This window comes from Urocitellus parryii, chromosome 3 (genome assembly GCF_045843805.1).
Source record: "Urocitellus parryii isolate mUroPar1 chromosome 3, mUroPar1.hap1, whole genome shotgun sequence".
Lineage (NCBI taxonomy): Eukaryota > Metazoa > Chordata > Mammalia > Rodentia > Sciuridae > Urocitellus > Urocitellus parryii.
Window position 1 is genome coordinate 92,427,501 of NC_135533.1, and position 21,628 is coordinate 92,449,128.

The following is a 21,628-nucleotide window of genomic DNA, read 5'->3' on the forward strand; positions in this document are numbered from 1 at the left end:
ATGGAATTCTGGCTGTGGTATGTCAAGCTAGAAGACAACAGGCCATCTCGCCCCTCTGGATAACAGTGGCACAGAGAGGCTGAGAGAGAGAAACACATAAATGTGTCCTTAACTACGATATCAAAATAAGGGAGCTGCAGGAAGAATCTCCCTGCTGCTGAAAATCAGAGACACTGTTGCATAAGAACCATGTAAATTTTGACTGGAAGCAACATTTATAAAATTTGATCCCTAGAAATTCATAAAGATAAGGAACTATCTTATTTTATTTCCATGAGACAGTTTTCCGAAAACTGCTAAAGCAGAGTTTTGTAAACAAAATCACGTTCGGCACACCCTTATTTCTTTACAGGAAGGATCACCTCCTACCTTGACAATTTACCCTTTTTTGCTTGGATTGTTCTTTGGTCCTTTTCCTCCTCCTACAATGTGTAGTTCCTTTGAGACAAAGTTCATGGTCTATGGCAGCGGCTGCTGCTGCTGCTGCTGCTTCTGTCATTGGCCAAGGACAGCTAAAAACTTAGCTCATGTTTTCCTGGTTCCTTATCAGCATGTCTTTCATCTCTGCCACTCTAACCTTATGGCACTAAGGTGCCAACCCTACTACTTTATGATCCTAAAGGTGTTACAAGAAAAGGCAACAAGAGGTGTCTTTTCACCACCCCTCCCACTGTGATTCCTGGATGGTATGATACTGTCCACACAGGCATGCCCTGATTTACTATTTCAACCTTGATGCTGCTCAACAAATACTTAACTGAGCACCTACTAAGTGCCAGACACTCTCCTGGAATCTCAGTGTACAAATACAGACCAAATTCCTTAAAGACATTTCTTAAGTCTCCATAGACTTAAGACTTAATGTCCTCCTGAAAATTCACACGACATCCCTATGTTTGGAATCAATCCCATACTAAAATCTCAACCTGACAACAATTTCCAATGTTTGCCTTTAAGATAAGCAGGCAGTAAGACTATGACACTATGGGTATCTAGAGCTTTATAAAACTGTCCTTCCTAACATTGTCAGCAAATAGGCACTGACCTTCCACAGGGCCCTGGGGGATGATCATGGGATGCAAATTCTACAGGTTGCACAAATCTTGTCTTTTCAAGGAGGTTCCTCTGACTCCTGCAGAAACCAAAAAAGCCTGTGCAAATTATTGTAAAATTCTGGAATAAATCTACCAAACTTTTTCCTAAATCTCCATCAATCTGCTCCATTTGACCACACCAGGCCACCAGCCACCATGTGCAGACTCTTGCCCAGGAAAATCATTGAAGGTTTTCAGTTGGGATATAATTTATGTGCCAAGCCGTAATATCTATCTTGAAAATATTTTAAAAAGTCAATATAATGAAAAGCTTTCCCTTGTCTCTTTCTTGAAATTCTTCTCCAGCTTAACCCAATTTCCCAAGTCACTTAGAGGCCTTTAAACAAAATGAAATCTTAATGATGTCTCTGCCATGAATAATTAATTGTTCGGGTACAATCTTCTCAACAAAATCCATTATCATTAGATTAGAGGTTTCCTCAAGATACATGAGTTCATTATGGACATTTTTGCCTCTTTGTTGGTATCTTTCCCTCCTTGTCCTTATCTGTGCCTGTGATCTGAGATTCCATCAGCCTGACAGCCCTCCACAGAGAAACTGTCTTAGGGCACTTAAAGGCCTTTGAGACCTTTAATGCCCCACCCCACCCCCTGAAAATTCACACGACATCTCTATGTTTGGAATCAATCCCATACTAAAATCTCAACCTGACAACAATTTCCAATGTTTGCCTTTAAGATAAGCAGGCGGTTAAGACTATGACACTATGGGTCTTCCTGCTTTAAAACATGGTAGTTTAACCAAAGAGATTTAAACAATGGAGAGTGAAGGTGTAAAGGAGGGTGTTTGGTCCTTCCTGGGAGAGAGGAGAGTCTAGAGAAGATAAACCTACCTTCTTAGAAACTGACTTCTTCATCCATCAGTCTCCTGTATTCACGTCTTTTTTTTTTTTTTTTTTTTTGGATGATCAGAAATCCCTGAGGAAAAGGGAATACTATAATAAACAGACCTTGTGATGTCTTCTCAGATGATGAGATGAAAGGTCCGTAGACACAGTGGGAAAAACTCTAGAGGTCATTAGACAGAAAGTCCCAGTCATGGACAAATGAAGCTTGGCCCTTCCCACCTTGTGATCCCTCCTATCCATTCTTCCCTCTGCCATCCTCAGACGCAAATGTGTTGAAGTATTCCCCTGTATTGTTGAATTGAATCAAATGTATTAAATCTGTATTTGAATTTCAAAACTATTCTAAAAGAAGAAAGCTTCCCATGTAAAACTTCATGAGAAGTTATAAATTACAGACCTTATATGTAGACATTCTGCTTTTACCCGAATTATTGTTCTTCTAAGCAGTGGTCTAAAAAACAGTTATGTATAATAGGGATATGGCAGATGTCAGGCATAGAGATTTCTGCTTCACTGGCTTCTTTTTTTACGTAGCTATAATCATCCAATAGACACAATTTTGTATCCTGTTCTTTTTCATCTTTTATCCTCTCATCTACATTTTTGAGATTACAACATAATCTCTACAACCATCCTGTAGAAGAACTGCATGACATCCCGCTGAGTCATTATAGTACTTTAACAAACCATGCTCTTCTTTTTCCATTTTTCACTGCTATTGATAACATTGCAATGTGCGTCTTTCTGCATGAAACTTCTTCCGATATTTAGTATTATTTCCTTAGCTTTAACTCTCAGATGTGGAACTACTGAATCAAAAGAGAGCAATTAGGTTCTTGAAAAAGAAACAGCTTTCCCAAAACTGTTCCAATTTATGTTCCTTCACGTTCTATTGGCTGGACCAAAGTGAAAAAGATTAATTAACTCTCAGTATTAGGGAGTCAAAATGTACAGGAGAGTGTGATATTGTTCATTGTGAGATTTATGTTACATATAGAAAGTATACAAAATATATGCTGGTTCGAAAATAATAATAAAATTAATACCCATGTACCCAGCACCCAGTTTAAAAACTACAGATTTTTTTAGTGCTCTTAGAAGACCCCTGTGAACTTGTATTAGTATATTAAAGCAGCTACAGACAGATCTCAAAATCTCAAATCTCGTTGACCTTACATTTATAGGAGTATTGACACATATAAATGTATTGACACATACATTTATAGGAGTCCCCCTTATCTGCAGGAAATGTATTCCAAGACCACTCAATGAATGCCTGAAACTACAGATAGTACCAAACCCTAACAGTATATTGTAATAAAAGTTTTATGAATGGGGTCTCTCTCAAAATATGTTACTGCATTGTATTCATCTTATTATGATGATGCAAAATGACACAATAGCTACAGGATGAGATAAAGTGAGGCGAGTGACGCAGGCATTGTGGTGTAGACTTAGGTTATTACACAAGAGTTATTCAAAGATGAGCACTACAATACCAATACCGAGTGGGATGAAATTTTATCATGCCACTCAGAATGGCAAACAATTTAAAATTTATGAACTGTTTACTTCTGGAATTTTCCATGCAATATTTTCAGACTGCAGTAATTGAAACTACAGAAACTGAAACCATGGATAAGAGATATGTTAGTCAGCTTTGCATCACTCTGACCCAAATACCTGACAAGAAAACTTAGAGGGGGAGAAGTTTATTTGGGCTTCTGGTTCAAAGGTTTAGTCCATGGTGAGCCAACTGCATTGCTCTGGGCCCACGGTAAGGCAGAACATCATGGCAGAAGGCCATGGTGGAGGAGTGCTGCTATATTCATGACAGCCAGAAAACAAAGAGAGGGAGGAAGCAAAGAACCTCAGGGAAGATGCACCCTTCCAGGAAAGATCCCCAGTGACCCACCTTCTTCAGCCATAGCCTACCTGCCTACAGTCACTACCCAGTCCATTTAAAAGAGGATGGACAGATTAGATCACAGCTCTCAGTCTTAATCATTTCATAAACATCCCTGAATGAACACAGCTTTGGGGGGACCCCTCATATCCAACCCATAATAAGGGGCAACTCGTGTAGCTTTTCTTCACATCCTAGTCCTTGCTGGCTGAGGAGCTCCGCTAGACACTTCCAACAGTAACTGAAGATTCTGGGTTGCTTCCAATTCATAATTCTACCATCTTGGGTCCTTTTTTTTTTTAAACTTCTAGTCAGGTAAGACAAATAAGAGAGACCATGGAGAACTTACATCTGCTTTTAAATGCCTTTCTCTAGAAGTGACACATTTTACTTTCTTTGGAACTGCCATGGGACCTCCACTCTACTATAAAGGAGGCTGACAAATGTGACTATCTTTTATACCCAAACAGGATTGGCCATCACACATTGCCTTGGCCACATTGCCCTTTCTCATTCCTGTCTCTTGTAGGAACCATTCCTTTGCTTTTCTTAATAATTGGAAAAAAGGAAAAAAAATTATAAGTAGCCAGGAAGTACAAATCTGTGAGAGAGAAGGATAATATCGACACTATTATACAAAGGCTCCTGAAAAAAGATGACAAATTGCCTGAGTCATAGTCTGACTTCAGCTTCCCTAAGAATTTACAAGAGCTCTTTCTGGGAATGCCAGCAGGCAAGGTCATGGGTGACCCTTGGAAATCACAGGAGTTGACACGGGTGGGACATCTAATAGAACTAAAATTTGGACCAACTACTGTATGTCCATCAGAAATAGCTTCAGAGAGAGGAAGTTACTCTGAATTTTATTCTTTAAATTCACAGTGGTCTTCCATCAGCTCTAAGAGGCTGTTAAAAGCTAACCCAAGCATTAAGAGGGAATAAGAACGGGGTAGTACATAGTTAAGACTAGTCCAATGCTGAGGAGAACCTGGGCCATTCTCACCCAGGCATTTATTCCTCAGAGTAGAAGGACAGTACTAAGGCTGCGGGATCTTGGAATGCGTGGGGTTCAGTATGCACTGGCTGCCTTCTCTCTCATCCGTCCGTCGGTCATCATCCCAGGGCCTTCCCTCATCATCACCCTGGGGATTCTCTGCACCTCTCCCCTGTGTTGAATTTCCTGATTCCAGGATCCCAGGGCTCCTTTTTCTTTTCTTTTCTTTCTTTCTTTCTTTTTTTTGGTTTACTCTTGATTTTTGTTATTTCTTGAACATAGTCACGATAGCTATTTTAAAGTCTGTAATTCATGACTCCAGTGTCTGGAGTCGGGAGGGCCTTTTCTGTCATCTGTTTGTTTCTGCTGAAACCCAACATCTAGCAGCTTCTTAAGAAAGGATACACAAGAGGGAAATTTTTTGAGAAAATGTAAATGCATTTTTTTTATTATGCAACATTGTTTTTACAACCATCATATAAAGGATACATGACATTCCATCCAGTAGATATACACTCTTTTATCAAACCATGCCCTTTTTTAGATACTTACATTGTTGTTTTCCATTTTTTATACTACTACTAATAGTACAATGAGCATCTTTCTTCTTATGGATGGCCAGTGTGGACCAGGTACCCTGGTGGGCACTAGAGAAAAAAGTCAAATGCAGTCAGTGGAGATGTTCACACACACACACACACACACACACACACACACACACACAAACTGAGAATTAAATGATTGTTTCCCTAAGAAATTGGGGTGGTTACAAAATAACCTAATGCAAAAGCTAAGTTTCTCTGAGGTCTTTACTGTAACTTAATTGCACATACAAATTCTTCATTTTAATCTATAATTGTATATGATGGTTTTGACATTAACAATAATCTCTTAAATTACCAGTTATCTCATCTGTGTCACCAGCATTGGCTGTCATTTCTCAGAATTCCTCTACATTCACATTCTGTACAATTCATCTCTCAACTTTCAATCCTGTATTCAAACCAGTCTGCTGGCCCATGTTGCGTTATTATAAAGAAATACTTCAGGCAGGCTTACATTATAAAGAAGTCTAGTTATCTCAGATGTGGAGATTCAAGTGCATGGTTCCCACATGGGGACTCATGGGGGATGGAGTCTCAATGGCAGAAATACATGAGGAAGAAATCACATCTGAAAAACAGGAAGCCTGAGAAGTTGGGGTTCCATAGTCCTTTCTGAGGACAGTACCCCAGTGACATAAGGAACTTCCACTAAGTCCTGCTTCTTAAAAATCGAACCTCCTGTCAGTACCACCACACTAGGAACCAAGCTTCTAACACATGGATCCCTGGAGAAATACTCCAACCATATCCAAACCACAGCATCCTTCCACCTGAAGTCTATCTTCTGCTCTTCTTCCTTCTACCTCTAACTCAGCACATCCAGACCTGTCCCAAAATCCCCATTCCCCACCACTTCCAATGTGTCCCTGATCCTTATGCTAGCTGGGGTCTCAAGATAAACATTACAAATCTATCAGGTGCCAGCTGACTCATGAAGTGAATACTTTTATGCTCTGTAGTTATCTCACAAGAAAATCCTTAAATATACTAAAATATGCTTCCAACGAATCAGTATGGAATTTCCTCAAAAAGCTAGGCATGGAACCACCATGTGACCCAGCTATACCACTCCTCAGCATTTATCCTAAGAATTAAAGTCATCTTATACAGTGATACATGCATCCCCATGTTTACAGCAACATAATTCACAATAGCCAAACCTATGAAACCAGCCTAGGTGTCCAGCAATGGATGAATGGACAAAGAAAATGTGGTAGATATACACAATGGAGTCTTCTTCAGACATAAAGAAGAATTATTCATTTGCAGAAAACAGATGGAACTAGAGACCATTACGTTAAGCAAAATAAGTCCAACTCAAAAGGTCAAGGGTCGCATGTTTTTTCTCAAATGAAGAAGCTAGAGAGGAAAAAGGAAAAGAAAGATGGAAAAGAATCTCATGAAAATCAAAAGGAGACCAGTAGACTAAAGGGAGCAAGAGGTAGGAGGGAGGGAGCAGGGAGGAAGTGATTTTGGCCAATTATATTGTTATGTGCAGGTATGACTGGGAAACAACAAGTCCCATCAACTATAATGAACCAATAAAAAATGTGGAGGAAAAAAAAGAAAGAAATATGCTTCCAATGGACTTCCACACACTGCCTTTAAGAAAAACATAGGGCCACCCTTCACCATTCTAGAGGGGCTCAGAACACCCAGAGAGCCCAGAAGCCCCAGCCTCGACTTCTGGTGCTTATTTCTGGTATGGGAAGAAGAATGGAGAGAGATAACCATATGTTGGAAAGAGAATCACACTGGGTGTTCTCTGAATGCAGATCTATGGGACTGGGCCACAAAGAGCCCAGTCATTTAATCAGATGCCTTCACGCTGCTTAACTATGCCTCCGCTTCCTCAGTAGTAAGACAGTAAGAGCAGCTGTCAGCTTCAAAAAATGTGGTCTCAATTGTTTGATTCTTACATGTAATAAATATCTCTAGGGCTAGGGTTATGGCTCAAGTGGTAGAGTGCTTGCCTAACATGTGTGAGGTACTGGCTTTGATCCTCAGCACCACATAAAAATAAAATAAAAATATTTTAAAAATATCTCTAGAATATTAGCTGTAGAATCAGTACTAAAAATATTGATAAGAGACATAGTCTCTGCCTTCGTGTTGCCTATTGTCTGCCTGTGAGAGGAAACAGAAAAAAAAATGCAATTGCAATACAGTCACATAAGTGTTACCAAGATGTGCACAAAATTAGATCATGATTATACAGTGGAGTTACCAAACTTCTGAGTGGTGTATAAATGTTTGGTTGTATAATAACAAAGTATTAGACCCTCGTGATCCCACTCAGAGATCTCTTAGTCCTCTCTCTCTCTCCTGCTTCTCCAGACCAACCCAGGAAAACAGGAGAGCCTTGGTGCCCAGATCCCTTAGAAGCAGACTTGACATTGAAGCTGCTGTTCAAGGGGCCACACTAAGTGAGCCCTCCCACCAAGCTCCCCTCATTGTCAGGCTGCAGGTGACAGAACCAGGTTAGCACTAACCCAGGGAAGCCAGTGTCTGTGCCAGCTCCCAAAATGTGATGCTGTCTGCCCAAAGACTTTGTGTCAAGCCAATCAGTTTCTCACTGAGACTGGGAAACAGTAAGGATCCTGCAGTCAACAACAGGGACTAAAATTGCAAGGTTACCTAGAGCCTAACTGAGAGGCAGAATCAGGACAGCGAGGGGCCAGGGCCAGCAGAGGTTGTGAGGAAGCTATGCATAAAGAAAAAACATATTAAGCCAGTAGTGAGAGGACAGCAAAACAGGTGCACAAAATAGAGTGATAGGAAGATTTGTCCTTATGTGGAAGCTGTCAATTTTAAATGGCCTTTGCCTGAAAAATAATGGTACAACTTAACCATCAGGAGTGGAGTCTGGACATAGAAAAATCACAGGACAACAGTGAGTAATGGTTAATTTCTGCAAAAACCACTCCATTCCTCACTCTAGTGCCTCCCACCAACACTTCTGAGTAAGTTGTACAAGGAGATGTCCCTATTCTCTATATCTTTCTATAGGTTTGAAATATTCTATGATGGTGATATATAAAACATGTAAATTTTAAAAATGTATATTTTTTATTTAACTTTCAAGTTTGAAATAATCTCAGAATTGACCCCCAAAATGTTTTAAAATTAATACAAAAATTCTCATACACCATTCACCCAACTTCCCCAAATATTAACATTTGACATAGCCATGGTTCAATGACCAAAATCAAGAAATGAACGAGCAATACTATTAACTAATGTCCTTTTTCTGCACTAGAAACCTATATTGCATTTTGTTGCCTTATCTTTTTTCTCTTCCAGTCCCCCTCCTTGACTGTGGCAGTTCCTCAGTCTTTCATAACCCTGACCTTTTTGGAGAGTCCAAGTAAATCATGGAAACTCACTGACTTTAGGACAAAGTCTCCAAAACAGTGTGATTAGAGGGTGCTCATCAGTTATTCACCAGGATGTGACAGCAGAGTCTGATGTAGGTTCCTGCACCAAGGCTCCTCAGAAGCAACCAAAAGGCGGTGAGAAAGTAGCTGGGAGAGCCAGGACTGTAGCCCACTGGGATTACAGAAGAACGGAGTTTGTATATCTGTAGTCTTTTGAGTATCTAACACAGTGCCAAGCTCTTTGCTGCTTAGACATCCCACATCCCCCACAGGAGCCTCTGAGGTGGATGTGTGTGTGTCCAAGTCTATTCCCCAGGACTGGGTAAAACAAAGAACTCAATTCACAAAAAGGCTTGGCTGCAAGTCCCGGAGCTGAAAGTCTTCAGCATTCCCAGAATTTAGCATCAAAGACTAGATTATTAGAGCCAAGAAAGTTTCCTCTCTTCCATGCTTTTTCATACTGAAGTAAGGTAGCATCCTCCTCACCAGCGCCCCAAATGCTGAAGAAACTCTGTCCAAGACCCACAGCAGTAGAGATGTGTGGTGTTACAGCACCATCTAGTGCCAAAAATAGAGAAGTTGAGTCATCTATGCCACAATTCCAGTCACAGCCATGGGAAGGTAACCAGTAATTGAACAGAGGTTCACAACCTTGAAAAAGCAACACACCAAGATTTAATAAATTCACTCTAATTTCCTGGTGCGACAAACAGAGTAACTTAAGAAGAAGCAAAGAAGAAAAAGCACTGGAATCAGATGAGTCTCTGCTCTGCTCTTAACTCACAATACCTGGTTCAGCCACTATTCCTGGAGCTCTTTCCATATTTAAAATGTGGCTAGGGCCAGGTGCAGTGGTGCACACCTGTAATCCCAGTGGCTCAGGAGCCAGAGGCAGGAGGATCGTGAGTTCAAAGCCAGCCTCAGCAAAAGTGAGGCAGTAAGCAACCCAGTGAGACCCTGTCTCTAAATAAAAGACAAAACAGGACTAGGGATTATTTGGCTCAGTGGATCAGTGCCCCTGATTTTAATCTCTGGTACCAAAAAAAGGTGGGGGTCAGGGGGTCCTGAAGATGGCAGAACAGAGCTAGGTAGTGATTTCCAATCTCCCACAAACACAGAAAGAAGGCAGTGAAGGAAAAACGGATCTGAGAGAGCTTGACTACAAGTTTATACCTGGATTAGAGGGATTGTGGAGAGCAGTATCAACAAGTTTTTCAATTTTCATAAGATTGAATAGTATGTGGCTTGGCTCTGAAAGTCAATAGAGTTCAGTGGCTTCTCTCAAAGTGGTGCTGATGCTGGGAACAGCAGAGGCCACACATGAAGTTAAAGTACCAATACCTGGATATTCACCCAACCCTGGCTCTTAAGAGAAAGAAGCTCATAAAGAAGTCCCTTGCTCAAAAGGAGAAGCAATAACCAACCCAATAGATGGACATACATATAAACAATATGGAAAAGCAAAGGAAGAAACCATACCCAAACAGCCTATAACAAACACTTCAACCACTGACTTCATCAACACCACAGTATAGGAAATGTCAGAGAAAAAACTTAAGTACCTAGTTAAAATGTTCAGTGACCTAAAAGGAGACATAAATAGTGAAACTGGAAAATATAGGAAGTGAAAGACAACTTCAATAAAAAGACAAGAGATAACAAACAGAAATCCTAGAAATAAAAGACTCAATAAACTAAATTTAAAATTCAATGGAAAGCATTACCAATAGATTATATCACTTTGAAGATAGGTTTTCAGGCCTTGAAGACAAAGTATATAATATTGAAAAATAAAGTTGATCACAAGGAAAAAAGATGTTAAGAGAGCATGATGAGAATAATCAAGAAATCTAGGATAATGTCAAGAGACCAAATTTAAAAATCATTAGGATACATGAAGGCTCTGAGATACAAACTAAAGGAATGCACAATGTTTTCAATAAAATAATATTAGAAAAATTTCCAAATCTTAGAAATAAGATGGAAATTCAAATAGCATGTAAAAATCCAAATAGAGTCAGAATAGATTTTCTCTAAGACACATTATAATGAAAATGCCTAATATGCTGAATAAGGATACAATTCTCAAAACTGCAAGAGAAAAATGGCAGGTTATATTTAGAGGTAAACCAATTCAGATTTTTACTGATTTCTCAACCCATATCCTAAAAGCCAGGAGGGAATAATACATAAACAAACTCTGAAAGAAAATAGGTACCAACCAAGATTACCAAACCTAGAAACATAATCCTTCAGAATTGAAGATGAAATAAAAACCTTCCAAGATAAGCAAAACCAAAAAGAATTCATCATAACGAAACCTATACTACAAAACATACTCAATTATTTCATGAAGAAGCAATAAAAAATAAAAATGAAAACCAGCACAGATATGAATTGCACTAGAAGAACAGTCAATTAGAGGAGACTCCAGTCTGAATTAAACATTAGAAGTACATCAAAATAGCACTAAATAAAGAGCATCGTTCTATATAAATGGTCTAAACTCTTCAATCAAAAGACAAAAATTGGCCTAGGGATATAACTCCATTGGTAGAATGCTTGCCTTGCATGCACAAGGTCCTGGGTTCAATCCCAAACACCACACACACAAAAAAAGACAAAGATTGGCAGATTATATTAATTAACAAGATCCAACAATATGTTTTCTGTAAGAGACAAACCTCTAGGCAAAGACATCCACAGACTGAAGGTGAAAAAATGGGAAAATATATATCATGCAAATATTACCCATAAACAAGCAGGGGTGACTACTCTTATATCAGGCAAAATAGACATCAAGCCAAATTAATCCAAAGAGACATAGAAGGCCACTTCATACTGGTTAAATGAAACATCCAGCAATATATAATAATTGTAAATATTTGTGCTCCAAATAATGACACATCTATATACATAAAACAAACTCTTCTTAATATTTAGAATCAAATAGACCACAATACAATAATATTGGATGACTTCAACACACCTCTCCCACCACTAGATAGATCATCCAGACAGAAACTAAATAAAGATTCTTCAGAACTAAAAAAATACTATTAATCAAATGGACCTAATAGACATCTATAGAATATTTCATCCATCAATGACTAAATTTACTTTCTTCTCAGCAGCACATGGAACAGTTTATAAAATAGATCGTATTTTAGGCCAAAAAGCAAATCTTAGCAAATACAAAAAATAGAGAAAATTCCTTGCATCCTATCAGATCATAATGGAGTGAAATCAGCAAGATAAAAAACAGAAACCACTCTAACATCTAGATATTAAAAAGTACACTTTGAATGATGAATATATATCAGAAGAAATGAGGAGAGAAATAAAAAAAATTATTACAAACAAGTGAGAATAGTGATACAACATCAAAATTTCTGGGACAGTATGAAGGCAGTTCTAAAAAGAAAGTTTATAGCACTGAGTTCATACATTAAAAAATAAAAAGATACTAAATAAATAATCTAATTTTATACCTGAAGGGCCTAGAAAAAGAATAAATCAATGCAAAAATCAGTAGAAGACAGAAAATAATTAGTATCAGAGCTGAAATTAATAACAATGAAAATAAAAAAATACAAAGGATTGATGAAGCAAAGAGTTGGTTTTTGAATGAAAAAGCAAAATCGATAAACCCTTAATCAAACTAGTCAAAATAAAGAGAAAGATTAAAATTAACAAAATTAAAGATGAAAAAGGAAATATCACCAGATGAAATCCAGAGGATCATCAAAAACTATTTTGAAAGTTTATTTTCTCAATAAACTAGAATATCATGAAGATATTAACAAATTCCTAGAGATATATAACCTACCCAAGTTGAACCATGAGTGTATAAAAAAATCTAAACAGATCAATATCAAATAATGAAATTAAAGCAGCTATCAAAAAAAAAGCCTTCAAATTAGGGGCTGGAGGTTGTGGCTCAGTGGTAGAGCACCCACCTAGCATGTGTGAGGCACTGGGTTTGATCTTCAGCACCACACAAAAATAAATAAATAAATAAGGTATTGTATCCATCTACAACTAAAAAAATACATTCAAAAAAAAAAAAAAAAAAGCCTTCAAACTAAGATAAGCCCAGGACTGGATGTATTCTCAGCTGTGTTCTGCCATACCTTTTGAAAAAGAACTATACCAATCCTCCTCAATAATTCCATGAAAGGAAAAAAGAGGGATCACTGCCAAATTCATTCTATGAATTCAGTATCACCCTGATACCAAAACTAGACAAAAACATATCAAGGAAAGAAAATTTCAGGCAGATATACTTGGTGAACATAGATGTAAAAATTCTTAATAAAATATTGGCAAACTGTATGCAAAACACATTTAAAAAATCCCAGGCATGCAAGGTTGGTTCAACATAACGCAAATCAATAAATGTAATTCACCATGTAAGTAGATTTAAGGACAAGAATCACATGACTATCTCAATAGATGCAGAGAAAGCCTTTGACAAAGTACAGCACAACACCCATTCATGTTTAAAACACTAGCGAAACTAGGGATAGAAGAAACTTATCTCAACATTTCACTGGCTATATATGACAAACCCAAGGCCAAAATTATTCTGAATAAAAAAAACTAAAAGCATTTCCTCTAAAAACAAGGATGCCCAGTCCCATCACTCCATTCAACATTGAAACCCTAGACAGAGCAATCAGGCAAGAGAAAGGAACTAACGGGATACAAATAGGCTAAGAACTCCTCAAATTATTTGTTTGCTGATGATCCTATATTTAGAAGACCAAAAAACTCCACCAGAAGGTTTCTAGAGCTGATAAAAAACAATTTAGTAAAGTATCAAGATATAAGATCAACATACATAAATCAATCATGTTGCTACAATAATGAATCTCCTGAAAAAGAAATTGGAAACATTTTCCTTTCACAATAACATAAACAAAATAAAATACTTGGGAATCAATCTAATGAAGGATGTCAATGACCTCTACAATGAAAACTAAAGAACACTGAAGGTAGAAATTGTAAAATACTTTAGAAGATGGAAGGAACACACCAATATCATTCTTTACAGAACTACAAAAAGCAATTCTAAAATTCACTTGGAAAAAAAAAAAAACAGACTCAGAATAGCCAAAGCAATCCTGAGCAAAAAGAGTGATTGATGCTGGAGGCATAACAATCAGACCTCAAAATACACTACAGAGCTACAGTAACAAAAACAGCCTGGTACCAGTAAATGGAACAGAATAGAAGACACAAAGACATACCCATATAAATACGATTATCTGATACTAGACAAAGGTGCCAAAAACATTCATTGGAGAAAAGATAGTCTTTTTCAACAAAAGGTGCTGGAAAAACTGGAAATCCATATATCTATCTCTCATTTTGTCCAAAAGTCAACTCAAAGTGGATCAAAAACCTAAGAATTAGACCAGAAAATTCTACAATAGCTAGAAGAAAATTTAAGCCAAACATCTCAACATATGGCACAGACACTGACTTCTTTAATAATATTCCTAAAAATCAAGAAATAAAATCAAAAATCAATAAGTGGGATGATATCAAATTAAAAAGCTTCTGCATAGCAAAGGAAACAATGAAGAGCATGAAGACAGAGCCTATAGAATGGGGGGAGATCTTTGCCACCTGTTCCTCAGATAGGACATTAATACCCAGAATATCTACCTAAAAACCTCAAAAATTTGACAAAAAAAAACCCAGTTAATACATAGGCAAAAGAACTAAACAAAAGAAGAACTACAATTGGCCAACAAATATACAAAATATGTTCAACATCTCTAGCAATCAGGGAAATGCAAATCAGTACTATATCCAGATTTCGTCTTACTCCTGTCAGAATGGCAATTATCAAGAATACAAATAATAATGTTAGTGAGGATGTGGGTGAAAAGGTATAGTCATACATTGTTGGTGGAAGTGAGAATTAGTGCAACCTCTCTGGAAAGCAGCATCGAAACACCTAAAAACCTAGGAATAGAACCACCATATGATCCAGCTATCCCACTCCTTGGGACCAAAAGATGTAAAATCAGTATACTATAGGGATGTGTTCACATCAGTGTTTATAGCAGCACAATTCACAACTATGGACCCAATCCAGGAACCCATCAACAGATGAATGAATAAAGAAAGTGTGGTATATATAACAATGGAATACTACTCAGCCATAAATAAGAATAAAATTATGGCATTTGTTGGTAAATGAATGAAACTGGAGATTATCATTCTGAGTGAAATAAGCCAGTCCCCAAGTCAAAGGTCAAATATTTTCTTTGTTATTTGGAAATTAGTATAAAATAAAAGGGAAAAAGAGAAAGGAAAAAAAGGGAGAGGGAATTCCATCAAAATAGAAGACAGATTGGTGTACTAGATGAAAGGAACTGAGGGGGAAGGTAGAGGGATGGAATAAGAGAATAATGGAATGAACCTAACCTAACTTTCCTATGTATGTATATGAATATACCACAGTGAATCTATCATGAATAGCCACAAAACACTAACTTTTTTAAATGATAACATTTATCCAGAGTCAGATTATAAAATCTGGAGTCTGCTCCATGACCAAGAGCAGGGACTCTGGCACCACACTGACTTGCTTTGCACACTCTTAACAGTGCGGGTTTTCCCATCTGTGAAATGGAAACCTCCAGGGCTGCTGTGAGGATATACTAAATGAACACATGCAAAGCCCTTATATCAGGAAGCATTTGATAATTGTGAGCTAACATTAACATTTATTAGTGATTCTGACCCCGAAAAGTAGGGCAGGGGGCATGCATAGGACTCACATCATATTTACCAAAAAAAAAAAAAAAGTTGCATTTCTTGGCCTTTTAATAGTATGCTCCACCCTTGTGTTTTTCTCTAATCTCTCTTGCTTCCTCCTGTCTCCCTGTATACTTTTTAATCTAGTTCCTCTCTGACCAGCTCCAAGGTGAGGCAGGGCTATGGGCACCTTTGTGAACCTCACAGGCAGCTCAATTACCTCTGCAGGCTGGATACTCTGCTAAAATGAACCATTTATCATTATAAAATACTCCCCTGGACCTAGAAAGTGTCTCTTATTTGATCCCCTAATCCCCTACTATCTAGAACACACCTACTTTTTTGGGGGGTGGGGGGGGGTGTAGTGGGGATTGAATCAAGGGGCACTCAACCACTGAGCCATATCCCCAGCCCTTTTTATTTTGTATTTTGAGATAGGGTCTGAGTTTCTTAGGGTCTCACTAAATTGCTGAGGCTGGCTTTGAACATTGTGATCCTCCTGCCTCATCCTACTGAGCCACTGGGATTTCAGGCAGGCACTACCTACCTGCTTCTTTTTGCTTCACTTACATGATAGGTCTCTTCTCATCTTTGTCCCTTCAATTCTTTTGTATCCTGATATTTAAGCTGTGTTGTTTTTAAGTCTCAGATTGTTCAGATTTGCTCTTTATCCAGGCTGACAATATTGTCTTTAAAATGGAATATTTAATCCACATGTGCTTGATATACATACTGATGCATCTGGGTTTAAATCAACCTTCTTAATGTTTTCTCTTGCTCCCCTTGGTTCTATGACGCTTTTACTCCTTACTTGCCTTCTTTTGGATTACTTTGCTATTTCAAATTCCCCAGCTATTATCTTGTTACTCTTACGTTGTTTTAGGAAATACCACAGAAAGTGAAATGTGCCCCTTGCTTTATTGATTGCTATTTTAGTGTCTTCACCATCTTCCAGACAATTCAAGAACCTCAGAGTAACTCAGATCCTGGGTTTTGTTACCAAGAAGTCTTTACAAGAATTATTCAGCTTCTCAGCCACTGTCCTTGAATTAGCAAGAGCTTTGAGGGGGAAAAAATGACACCAATTGTAGGTTTCAACTCTGGAATATAGGCTCTTACTTTCTCAACAACCCTCCAGTGCCTTAATAGATATGCATATTCTGGCTTTTCCAATTGTCTCAGCAGAAGGGTTGGTGTAAGACAAGCTCTTCAGTCTGCCTAAAGCCAGGTCTCCACAAGCCTTACTTGTGTATAATTACTTTTTAAAGAGTGCAAAATCTGGAGTAGAACAGACACCAGTTCAAATCTGTTATGTACTGTGTGACTTTGGCAAGCTATGTAAATCTTGGTGTTCTCATGTGTTGTTGTAAGGACTTTTTAAATTGCAGGTATAATGCTTAGCACAGAGCAGGAATACAACCAATGTTCAAATATCAATAATAGTTTGAGCATTCTAGTTCATCATCTTATTATCATGTAGCTGGAAAGGATGGCACAAAACCGGCCTCTCCCCTGCATTTCCTCCTTGAGAGGTGGTAACAGGTAAGGACCCTACACAGGTCATAATCTTCCTTCCCATTTGTTCATCCTGTGGTTTTAAGATTCTTGTGTGCAATGGCTTGCCACCCCATATGGCAATGTATGCAGACACTGGAAGGTTTATTTTGGAAAGTAGGTCCATTGGGGGAAGAGAGAATTTAGCAGTAGGATCAGGAAGTGAGCTTTGACAATATAACTCATGAAGTTGATCCCCTAGACTGGGGCCTCTAGGGTGTACCCCCCAAATGTAACCACAGGGATTTGCTCTGGAAAGAAGAGTCAGAGCTTCTGTGTCCAATCCTCACCATGGCTGAGGCCTCATGGTGCTTGGGCTTCTTCCCATTTACTAATAAGCATCTTAGCCAGTAAAGAAACCTGAGGGCTCTGAAACAGGAAAGCTGAGTAGTTACTGTGGGCTCCCTCTATAAGAAACAACTTTTTGTCAAGTACTCCACAGTATTTTTTAATAACAGACTTGCATCACTCCACAGAACTTGACATCAACAGCATTACCACTGATTTCTTTGGTTTTAAATGTTTTAATTCTTCTTAAATGTCTGAATATTCAAACATCCAAAGTGTTTGAATAATTCATAATTCATTAATGTAAGATCCAATAAACATGCTTTCTACACATTCTGCAGCAGGTTTCCATGACTTTCCCAGGCTGCAATTCAAGCTTGTGATGCTGGCATTACCACCCACAAAAGGGAGCCCTCTGGCCACACTGGGCCTCCCAAACAACTTGGTAGTTGAGGTAACTACATGCCAGAGCCTGGGCCAGTTATGCAGATCCCGCACCACCATTCCACACAACAGGCCCCAAGCTCTGACTCAGAACTAAATGCTGATGTGTGTGTGAGTCACCACACTGCAGTACCATGAGGCAAAACTGCCAGTGTGACTGTACAACTGAGGCTACAAACAGGGCCTTTTCTCCCACTAATTTGAAAAACCAAATTTTAGTAGTGATGATGAAAAGAGCCAAAGAAACCAGTCAAAATCCTGACAGGTTGTGGCATCAAATGTCACCAAACTACAATGCAAAGGTCCAACTCTCCAGCCCACAGAATCACTTTTCTTTTACCCACCAATCACTGCAGAAAGTCTAGTTTTTAATGTGATGTGTAAGTAATTGTGAGAAGTTCTTACATAAGGACTTATAAATATGCAAATATTAACATGTTCCAGAAACATATCCTGGTTGTCACCAGCCATCACTTGGTCTAAGACCAGAGCCTAGGCTTCTCTGTGCTGCTCTCCTGCCATCTGGAAATGATCTCTAAGCTACCACAGCCATCTTGACACCATCTGGCCCCAGTATGGACAGAGCCCCTCCCTGAATCATCCAATACACAGCTAACACTGGACTGTAGTTTTCTGGTTTTTTTTTTAATATTTATTTAGTTGTAAATGAACACATAGTATCTTTATTTTTATGTGGTACTGAGGATTGAACCAAATGCCACACACATGTGAGGCAATCACTTTACCACTGAGCTACAGCCTCAGCCCCTGGACTGTAGTTTTTGATGAGGACTTACTGAGAGTGAGGCTAATATAAGGGAATTAAAAACGTAGGGAACCCCTGGCCACACCCCTTTAAGGGGGATCTATGACTAGGAACTTTCTCCTTAAACCTCAGCCTGAGGCTGCAGTGCAGTGACCTGCTCATTTCTTCCAGAGTAGTGTCCCCCACAATGCCAGTCCCCCACAAATTCCACAGTTCCAATTCTCCTCCCTCTAGCTCCCAACAGAAGAGACAGAACTCCATCTTCTCTCCCCACCCTGACCCTGCCTTAGGATCTGACCCATGGAGCATTTCTGCCAGCATTAACAATTAACTCCCAGATTAAAATTCAGACCCTCTTTCTGGATGCAAGGATTCCATCAGCCCTGAAAAGCCATCCCTAGTCATGGACTCAAACAGCATTCAAACGTACTCCTCTGTTGAATAACTGCTAGTTCTAATTTCTTCCAATTACAAAAAAAAAAAAAAATGCCATGAATATCTTGAAAGCTAAATCTCACATGCAGGATACCTTTTCAAACTTTTGCTGATTGAAACGTATGCACTCACTCGGTGTTGAGTTAAATACCAGGCACTCTTCTAGGGCTAGGGATATAATAAATGAGCACAAATACTCCCCAACCTCAAATCCCTCATATGTTGTGGTAAGTCAAATAAAGAAACAAATGTAAACAACATCATCATTAAATGCAAAGAAGGAAATTGTACTTCCAAGGAAAAGCTTCCATAAGGGAACTGGCAATTGTGCTGATGTCCATTCATGATTAATATTAATGAAACAAAGGAAGGGACTATGTTCTGAGCAAAAAGTACAGCAATTTCAAAAGTCCTGGAAGGGGAGAGTGCTGAAATTGGAAGACCAGAAATTAAGAGGGAGCTCAGACTGAAAGGAGGCAAGGGCTACCAGATCTTTCAGGATTTTGTAAATCATGTTAGTTTTATCTTTATTCTAAGAATAACAGGATGACAATGAATGATTTGGCACACAATTTTGCTACTTCACATTCCCCTATAGCTTCAATACCAAGTATCATCTTACAAAGTTGATAGTAACTTCTAGATACTATAGTACTTTGCTCCACCCCCACCACCCCAGTGTTTATCACCCACTTCTTAATTGGGTTTTTTTTTTAAACTGGACCTCAATTTTTTTTTCTACCAGCTGGAGACTCCATTTATTATATTTCCATCTTTTTTTTCACCTATTTGCCTTTAAATTATATATGCTAAAATATTACATATACAGCAATCTTTTCTTTTAGGAATTCTGCTATAAAGATACTTTCTTACCCCAATATTATTTTCCTATATTTTCTACTCATATTTCCATGGTTTGATTCTGAGTCATGATGTCTTCATTGACACATACAGATAGAAGCCTAATTTTACTTTTCAAGGGGTAAACCAGTTACCCCTTGCAATGTCACCTTTAACATTATAAGTAAACAACTTAGATAATAATTCAAAGATATTTTCTAAATCTCCCACTCTGTTCTGTTACCTAACTGTACATTCCTATGCCAGTAGTACCTTCATAATTTTACAATGCATTTCACATGACATAAGTTCTCCCATCCACATTTGTTTGATTTTAATTGGCTATCTTATAAAACTTTGCTCCTTTCTTATGAAATATTACATTGGCTTTTACAGAGATTTTTAAATAAATTGCAAAGGCTCCAGATTACCTAAGAATTAGGAAATATCCATCAGACAGGAAAAAAAGTAAACATGACCTTAAAGACTTCAGCAACCCTTCTAAACAACAGCTGAAGTTTACATAGATTTGTGCAGGTAAATAGGTTAGTTACTGAAAGTTTGAACAAATATCCCATAAGACCATTTACCATAATTCATAATTGACTTTTTATTTAAAAAATTACAGGGAGCAATTTCTGGCATTTTTTTATAAAAGTACTGCCTGTATCAAACATTTTATATCACTGTTAATTCCACTGAAGAGCTGCCTTTTTTTTCTTTTTAAAGTACTAATTCCAACAGATGGGATACATGCCCTTAAAATATAAAGTTTCCATCATTTATTCAAATGTCAAAATTAATATTATTGACAAGTTTATTGCTTATGGCTGGGCAAGATGCTACTAGCACATTTTAGGTAAATAATATTCTTTATTAAAAACTATGAGGTCATTCTGTTTAAAACTTTCAGGATAATTCACAGAAAATAGATATATTTATTCAAATTACACATTGAAGGGCTGGGCTACTAGCTATAGACATTTATAGTTGAAGCAGCTCTTTAAAGAAATAATATGCCCAAGTAAGTCTGTCTTGATACACTACACATAATTGAAATGAAAAAAAAAAAAAACTGGAAGACCAATATTGTTATGCTATGTTCTGTTAGGATCTTTAAAAAAAAAAAATCACACATTTAGTAGTCCATTTGTGCTTAAAATATTCATATGCATGAGGAGCTTAAAGAAAAGAACACCTCTGTACATGATGATCAAAAGAAAGTTATAAATTTTTTTTTTGAAATTGCACTGTTATTTAAACCACTTTCCTAAAGTCAGACCCTCCTTTGCTGCAGGCACAGTTTTTCAGGTCTAATTGGCAACCTGGGGAGGCCCCTCTGGTATTAGTGACGTAAAGAAGGTGGTGATAAAAGACCAAGCTGAAGCTATTAATCCAGGCCTTTGAATTGCACCGACATCTTCACCTCCATCTTCTCCACTCTCATCATCAAACCCATCATCCATAAGGCGCTCCTTTTAAACAAAACAAGAAACATACTCCTGAGTGATCTGAACCACTGGTATCAACTTACAAAAGAAAAAGAGAGTTAAGTTCTTTTTGGAAAGGAAGAATATGTGCATTTAATCAGAAATGGTTAATACATGGTCACTAGAAATCTTTTTTGGGGAGTTGGGATAACTGGGGCATATTCAGGGGCAATCAGCCACAGACCCACATCC

The 21,628-nt window shown here is 38.0% G+C and overlaps 1 protein-coding gene across 1 annotated transcript in view; it reads right to left on the reverse strand.

The window, feature by feature from the left end:
• Positions 1–19,496: 19,496 nt before the first annotated feature.
• The window catches only part of Herpud2 (HERPUD family member 2), a 43,883-nt gene continuing 41,751 nt past the window's right edge, over positions 19,497–21,628 (reverse strand). The window contains exon 9 of the mRNA XM_026387633.2: positions 19,497–21,421. Within this exon, the coding sequence (XP_026243418.2) occupies positions 21,260–21,421 (162 nt within the window). The 3' untranslated portion in view covers positions 19,497–21,259. The remainder of the gene's footprint in view (positions 21,422–21,628) is intronic.